Raw genomic sequence first — 8201 nt, forward strand, 5'->3', positions numbered from 1 at the left:
CATACTACATAGCGGAACCAGACTTGTAGGTATCACATCGCATTCAGGGGTTTGTTTACTTTGGGTTGCTTACCTACTTCACATGGCTTGACATGGTGAGTTGCTGGAAGAGTTACTTACAACCCTAGGATTTCCAGCTGTTCGTAAACTTGGCGCGTGCGTGTGCATGCATGAGGTACATATCCCTTTTATTCACACCCTCTCGAACCTGGACTAGCTCATCTCAAAGTAGTGTAGACAGAATTCTCCTCTGGAAACCCCCTGCTAGTGTTGTTGAGCCTTTCCTCGAGCACACACCCCTGCCCGTGACCGATGACGTCGCGGGGTAGCATGCACGACATACATTCAGGAAGAAACGCGGGGTTGTGGGGTAGCTCGAGATTTCCCTTCCCCTCCCTCAGCTTGGTTGATCAAGCGCTGGGTGCAGAGGGGGGAAAGAAGCGATTACGTCAAACCAACCGTTTCCCTCGATTCAGCGTCACTACGGCAGGCATATCTGGAAACAGTAATCCGGTTTTTGGCTTCTGTTTGACTGACTGGTGGGAGAGAGGGTCTCAGAAAAAGTGAGGCAAGGAGCCTAACTGCAAAGTCTGGAAGAGGAGAGGAGATGGGCGGCCCGGAGCTGGCCGCGTCCATGCCCCGCCCCGCCCCGTTCAGCCGAGCTTTTCCAGGCCATGGATGGATGGCGGCTTGCCAGGTTCGGGTTTGATTGACCCCGCGCTTCCCGCCAGAACCTGACCCAGCCAGACAGGACAGAACTCTGAACCAGACAGAATCTGAGGGAAAGACCCCGCTTCATTTTGACAGATGGGGTTGGTTCCTGCTAAACCCAGCCGAACCAAGCAGTCCAGTCCGGGGTGTGGTGATCGACGCTGCACAGGTATGTGCAGATGGGCTTAGATGGGTTAGCAGACGACGTAAGGTTGGTAACGTCGTGAATGATCACCCCCAGGCTTAGGTTTGGCCGGCGCTTGGGTATCGTACGGGATGGGGTGTGAATCGTGGTGAGCAGATCAGGTGAGTCGGCGACTATCTGCAACATGTGTGCATATTATTCCCTCTCTCCCCTCGCCCTCGGCTAGACCAGATCTCCCAGCTGACACCGATCGATCTGTGCTGTGCAGCCGATGTGGGGATGCGAGGACAGGGTCAGATTCCGGTTCTCACCCCCGCCCGAGACATCCGTGGATACTTTTGAGATGGAAGGTCATGCCGGGTCGATAGGTTAGGGTTATCCAGACGCGCGTAACTGCGACTGTAACGGTCGCGGCCGGTGAAGGTGGCGGATGGTAATGGGGGGTGGGCACTGTGTGGAGGATACGGTGGGGTGGTGGTGAGAGAAGGTTCGGTCGGAATCGAAAGATTCGGAGGAGACGGGGTGAGTGTTCGCGTTCGGAGAGTTTGACGTAGCAGTTTTGGCTCGAATCCCGTTAGTTGGGTCGCGCTAGAATCATTCGATGGGGGCTATTGTGAACACTGGACACTAATGAAGAGAGGAGTGGGATTAAAAAAAGGAAAAACCGATGGGAATGCGATGGGATGCGATGCAACTCTGTTTGACTCGGGGTGGAAACAGCCACACCATCTCAACTCCCAACCCCAACCGGCCTGGTGCTGCTGCGCCCGACGACCGGTGGGCGCAGAGGAGTGAGAAACAAACTAGAGGGGGGGACGCCACACCGTCATCACTAAAAATAATTGGACGCAAGCGATGGGATGCTTGCAACCCTCGTGGTATCGAGGTGGCATTTTGGGAGCCTAATTGTTAGCGTGAGCTTTGGGCTGCGCTGTATTTCTCCCTTCTGGAAACATTTGGAGCTGAGTGAGGCCTTTGAGAGGCAGAAGGTGCAGGTGAACAGTCCTAAAACGGCAAAGGTGTGAACACCAGCACGCCTGTGCCGAGACTTCATCACTGTGACACAGGCAAGACAGGGCCCTGGCACAGCACCCTGATTGGCCCCTGGTTTCCACTGCTGCACGCAATTGCAGATAGCCGCCCGCAACGACCTGCTCTGCCCACCGAGGCACACCACCAGCTTACTTGTCGAGACATGGATCCATATCCAGACATAAGCCATCGATGGTGCGCTAATATATTTCAGATGGGGTGATGAGGTGGCTGACCACTCGAGAAGGTCAGTTTTGCGAGTTGAGAATTCACATGGCCGGGCTGGCAACGTTGATGTTCAGCAGCATCATGATGGAACTGGACAGCCAACTGGTTGATCAGGAAAGAAATAAAATGCTCCAGCCTCTAGAGGAAACAAAAGTCTATTCTCTAGAGGCTATGACTATGGCTATGGCTATGGAGGTACCTACTTACTATCTAACCCTGGGATGAGGACAACTCCCCCCTTTTATAGTTCGGTATCTAATGTTAGCACTGCCTAACCCAAACGTCAAAGTAAAGCCCTACCTTGTTCTCCTGTCTTTTATATCTTGGAGCGGTTTGGAACTGTGCACTTTGAACCCAGGCACTAAACGGCATCGACCCGCGAGACATTTGGCAAGTCGTTCTCGAGGGACTCACCTTGGAGTCCATCCACCATACGACGGCCATCGGCCGTGATGTAAGGCGCCACAAACCCCAACAATTCCCACAACTGATCCTTGCTCTGCCCCGATGTGCCCATACACCCCGAGCACCAGAAGAACACTTCCATCCAGACCTGCTCCTCCGTCAGCATGTACATGCCCGCGTCCGTAAACATCGAGGCAGGCAGCGGCCATTTGGCCGTGAGTGTTTCCATCCACATCAGGCACCGGTCCACCGAGGGCACGGATGAGTCCGCCTGCACCCTGGAGAAGTCGGGGTCGCAAAACTCCGGGATGGCCCAGTAGGACGCATCGTCGAGCGCGTTGAGGTACCCCGTCAGGAGGTTCATCCTGTGGCGATCGCAGACGGCAGAGTTGGCGATCACTTGGCCCACGACGTAGAATTTGCGGATGGGCTCGGGGAGGCCGTCGAGCCCATAGTAGGTAACTTTAGATGTGACCGATTCCCAGTCGATGTTGAGGCAGTCGCCGCCGTTGTTCATTTCGTGGGAAGACATCGCGTCGGGATCCTGCTGCTGTGAGTTAGTGATAGCTTGCCTGGGCCTTGGTTAGTGGCTTCGAACTTGCTATTTGATGATGTCTATTTCTAGGGTGGTAAACATATATATGCTGCGTTCATTGTTCAATCTCAGGCATCGTTCCGTTAATGGTTCTTTGGAAACAAAGCCATTCTCACCATGATTCCAAGAACCAAGAGTCAGCCCCCGAGTTTACCCCTAGACAGCACAAAGAAGCATCTCGAGAGTACAAACATTGGGCGCCCTCGAAGCCATAGATTGTCAGATGACAAAGACCCTACTTGTTTCAGCAGACGGCATTGTTGTGACTCTCCAAGAACCGGGTTGATGTCGCCCTGCTCTGCCAGGGGTGAGTAACAACAAGGTTTGATACGCAAGATTTCACCCTCACGCCCCCCTCTGCAGACACAGATCAGACGAAACATGAAACAATGTCTGGGAAGAAAATCCTACAAGGCTGAAGCAAACAATCCAGCCACCGCAGACCACGGACCACAGAACCAAACCCAGAGCCGGGATCGACATTGCCCGAGCTGCCGCACACACCACCCACCGCCCAGCCTCCCGCCTCAACCCCGCGTCAGGGGGGTGCGCGGCACAGCATCCAATATCTGAGTGAGCGCATGTCAAGAACGCCACCCGCCACTTACAGTAACATAGCGCAGACGGCTGCACATTGACCAAGGCCTCTTTACCCGGTTGACCCAGCCGAGCAAGCAACGGCAGATCTGCGTCGTCCCTTCCGGAGATCTCTCGCTAGAAGCCATAGACGAGCGCGGCAGGGAGATGGACAGAGAGAGAGATGCACATTCCAATATGTGAGCGAGCAAACACGCACACACACATACACATCACACGGCCGGTTGAAGATGCAGAATTTTGTGTGAAGAGACACGGAGTCGAAGAGAGCGGGGAGGGGGTGTGCTTAAGCCACGCGACACAACCTGGGACTAATGATAATGTGTTCTGGATCACGGTGGCACAAGCGCAGGAAACCGAGGATCAATCTGCGGTAATGTCATGTTTTCTCTCACACACAGACCAGACCGTACCAAGACGATACGGTATCGCCCATGTCGTGCCGGGCCTCCTTGCATAGCACCTCTTGAGGTAATTGAAGATAATCGAGAGAGAGAGAAACGGTCCCAACCAAGCCTTCGGACCCGGTTCCGAGCCACGCGGCTAGCAAACAAAGAGCAAGTCGGTGCCGATGCGAGGCTGCGCCGTTTCGACTTTTTTTCAAGGTTGAGTGAGAGAGGAGGGACGAGAAAACTGACTGACCTGCAAGAGGGCCAATGAAGTCCAGCCCGCCCCCTCCCTCACACAACCCAAGTCTAAGCCAACCCCCTAAAATAGGCCGCGAAAACGGGCCCGGGGCGCGCGCAACTGCCGCCCGTCCGGCTTCCATGCGCCGCGCTAGAAGTGACGAGCACCGTGCTGCTCCCCTCCGCGCCGCACACAGGCAGGCGGCAGGATGAAGAAAACTTGTAGAAAAAGAAAAAAATGTGAGTCAAGCAGCGACGGCGACATAGCCGCGCTCACTAAGAGCCAAGTAGTTGTTGGGGTTGGTCGGACAGGATTATCACCAGAGGGGGACACTTGTTGGTGATGGTCCTGGGAACCTCCCAGCCTCCCTTCAGGTACCTAGGTAACCCTAACCCACTTACACCGCCCGGAACGGGCTTCTCCAAGTCGTTCATCGCCGCCGCAACAGCCTCCCGTATGACGTCGCTGCCTACCAAAAGGATTGACGGGTGACCCAGCAAGCTGGAACTGACTCACGAGGTCGGTAAATACTGGAGTTATCGAGCACACCGCCGCGCGGGTGTTTGGCGCTTCGTCCTGCCATCACACACCGGAGCGCGCCTAAACAGGATCGCACAGTGGCTGCGATTGGGGCTTCTGTTTCAAGGTTTTGACGCTAGCAGGCGAAGATCCACGGGGCGGGGTCCACCTGTAGGGCTGGGTTCGGTGTGATGGCGGAGTTTGTGCTGTGCTGTGCTGGGTTGTGCTGGGTTGGCCTGTTGGGTTGGGACGAACATCCATCCCGAGCATGAAGGGGCGTCGATGGATGAATGGGCCTTCTGCTACTGTGTAGGTGGTGGTCCTTTCTCAGCAGAGGAAACAAGGCGAGGTCGGTAATTCGGGGGCTGTAGGTTGGGGGCAGAAAAAAAAACCCAACCACCATCTCCCCTCCAAAAAGGGCAGGCGAAATACGACCGACCAAGAACTGCGAACAAAACACCCCAGCTATCGGCCGCGCAATCGGACCGTGCGACCCAACACGACCATCCCACAAACCAACGACGAAGGAGGACAACCTACCAAGCCTCCCAGACATCCCTCCCGTCGCACAACGCGCAACTCGCAACCTTCCTTCCTGGGAGCGACCGACAAATGAACGAGCTCGAACACCGCGTCGCACAAGCGGAGGAAGACGGACTTGGGATATAAAAAAGGCCTGGATTTCGGGCCTCGCATCCCTCTCGTGTAGCCCTTGCCCCCGCACACGCACGAAAGTACAAACATCGGTACGGAAATATGCACACAAAAATCCCCCAGGAGCGGGGGAGCGGGGGAGCGGAGGGGAAGGGGAGCAATATCCAGCCCCTCCACGGCCGTTTCCATCAACCAGCCGGCTTTGTCGTTCGTTCGTCCCCGGCAAGGCGAGGATGGTCGGCCGGCTGGCTGGCTGCATACGCGGGTTTAGGTGGTCTCTGTCTGGTGCATGTGTGGTGTACTGTGTGCTGCAGGCCAGGCCAGGCCCAGGTCAGGGTTCGGTTTGGGACGACACAACGGTAAAAAAAAAACCAAAACCCCGAAAAAAAGGCGGAGAAGGGACCATCCCGGGCCGTTCATCCCATCCTCCGCTGTAATCTGTACGTGCATACATATACGGACTGCTGGGCACCTATCCGTCTGGCCTGTCCGTCTGGTGCAACATCGCAGTAATAAAGACGTCCTGTGTAGCATGGCATGGACGGTACGCTCGCAAAAACGGGGACCCGCGTCGGATGATGACATTTTCTGACGTGCATGTTCGCCGTCGTGCGCTCGGTTCTCGTTTTAGTATCAGCCCACCTACCATGCACCCACCCCCCAGGAACGAGAAAAGGGGATGTGGTGTGCAACGGGAAATGACAAGTTTGACAATTTTTTTTATTAAAAAAAAGAAAAAGCTTGACAGGATGGGAGGGAGAAGAGTGTTTCCTTCCTGTTTGGCTTGGCGAAGTCTCGACGGAGGTGTGTGTGTGTGTGTCTCCGTCCGTGCACGGAAGGAAACCAGCCGAAAGGTTGTCTTCTGCCACTGCCAGGGAGAGAGAGCCGGAAAATCCCAACAAGGCCGGGGTTCGGAGGTCAGGTCATGGACGCTGCTGTGAATACGCCGTAATTCCCCGAACAAGAAAAATACGGAGCATGGATAGCTGGTTCCATGGATGGATGCGACGGGCGCAATCCTCCACGATGTAACTGACGACCCTTGAACACGATTATCCAAGCAGGCAGACAACCGACATAGATATCCACGGACATGGTCGACTGTGCAGGCATAGGTAGGAGGGGGGTGCGCGATTGTTTCATCTGAACCTTCCCGCCCCTGGTTTGGGGCGCAGAGGGAGGAAAAAATCCGATGGCGCCAGGCACGAAGAAAAAGCATACCGCCAGATGTTTGGGAGGCAGTGCACGAGCCAGACGAAAATGACCAAGACACGGACCTGCGAGGGGCCTAAAGATCATCGGATAATGCCAGGGCACCGAGAAGGCGGCGCGCCCGGCTTTACGAATATTAGGGCTGAGATCTAGGGTTGCGCCGGGAAAATGGCCAAAGGAAAAGACACGAAAACGGGACACAATCATCAAGTCAGTCTTATTTATTTTGGCATTTTTCTGCACAGATGCCTTGATTTTCGTGGCCGCGTCCGTTCGGTAGGAGCAATGTGGTGGGATCACCACAGGCGGGCGGGTGCGAAGCGACATTGGTTGGGCACACACAAGTTCCAGCTGCTGCCTGAACATGGCACACCAAAAATGCGACGAGAAATTTTGAAGATTGCAAAACCCAGATATCCGTCTAATTGCTACCAATAACTAGTCTATGATCCGATAAAATAGCATAACTCGAAAAGGGGGTATATCCATCCTGTGAAACCCAGGAGAAAAAAAAAAAACAGAACAAAAATCTGACGGCTCGCTATAATTGTCGGAGCACGTCGCGGGACACGATATAAAATGAACGAGGCTCTCGTACACCCAGCGAGACCTTGCGAGTAAACAAACGCGAGATCGCAAAAAACAAATCCTTCTTTCAGAGGCCCGAGCAAAAGTCGCCATTAAATCTCGAGTGCGTGCCACCCGTCATCACTGAAATCCTCCTGACCATTCCATGATCATTCGATCCATCCGGATACAAAGATAACGCGCTTCAAATCCAAAAAAAAAACAAAGGGAAGAAAAACACCGGTAACTTTTGGAGTTCCTGTACACCTGTAATAGGCAGAAGTGGGCAACCATGTCTGCGGCTGCGATGACGTGATCGTGTGATCCGTTGCATCCATCCTTGCTTCGTGGAGCAGGGCGTGTAATAATAGTGTCGCGTTGTAAAAACGACGATCGTGCGCGAGTTGGGTATCTCTGAAAGACCGAAACAAAAACGACGGCCACCGTGATGCGGGACTGCTCCCGACGGAATGTGTATCGAGTTGAGGGCGAAAGAAAAATCCGCCGACCGCGACTTGAGACGAGGAAACGAGACTCCGTCTGTATAATAAAACAAAAACCCCGCTGACCAAACGACCCCGAAAGAGACCTAATCGTACAGACTGGCTTGTGGGTATCCTGATTGTGTTTTGTGGTTTTTCTTTTTTTGTGTTGTGTTGTTGGGACTGGGTCGTGTGTGGTGTGGTATGAAGAAGCCGACCGAGAAAGAGGGGGTCCCATGAGAGGTGATGGTGGTATTACATGGTCGGCTTCTTGAGGATCTCCTCGCAGTTGGTGTCAAACCGGAGGTTCCAGAGACGGACGGACGTCATGAAACGGTCCGTCTTGTCCTTCTCGCGGTCGTGACGACAGTCTCGACGACTCGACGCAGCGCTCTGCCAGCTGACTCTTCTGGCTCGCGCTAGACGA

The 8201-nt window shown here is 54.4% G+C and overlaps 1 protein-coding gene across 1 annotated transcript; it reads right to left on the reverse strand.

Annotated features, from left to right (window-relative positions):
* Window positions 1–2157: 2157 nt before the first annotated feature.
* Window positions 2158–3053, reverse strand: CHGG_08860 (uncharacterized protein; the record flags this gene model as incomplete). The annotated part of the gene is made up of 3 exons (XM_001226786.1): window positions 2158–2218; window positions 2324–2354; window positions 2531–3053. The coding sequence occupies 3 exons, from the start codon at window positions 3051–3053 to the stop codon at window positions 2158–2160; spliced, it is 615 nt and encodes a 204-aa protein (XP_001226787.1).
* Window positions 3054–8201: the final 5148 nt, after the last annotated feature.

This window comes from Chaetomium globosum, genomic scaffold (assembly GCF_000143365.1).
Source record: "Chaetomium globosum CBS 148.51 scaffold_6 genomic scaffold, whole genome shotgun sequence".
NCBI classification, from domain to species: Eukaryota; Fungi; Ascomycota; class Sordariomycetes; order Sordariales; family Chaetomiaceae; genus Chaetomium; species Chaetomium globosum.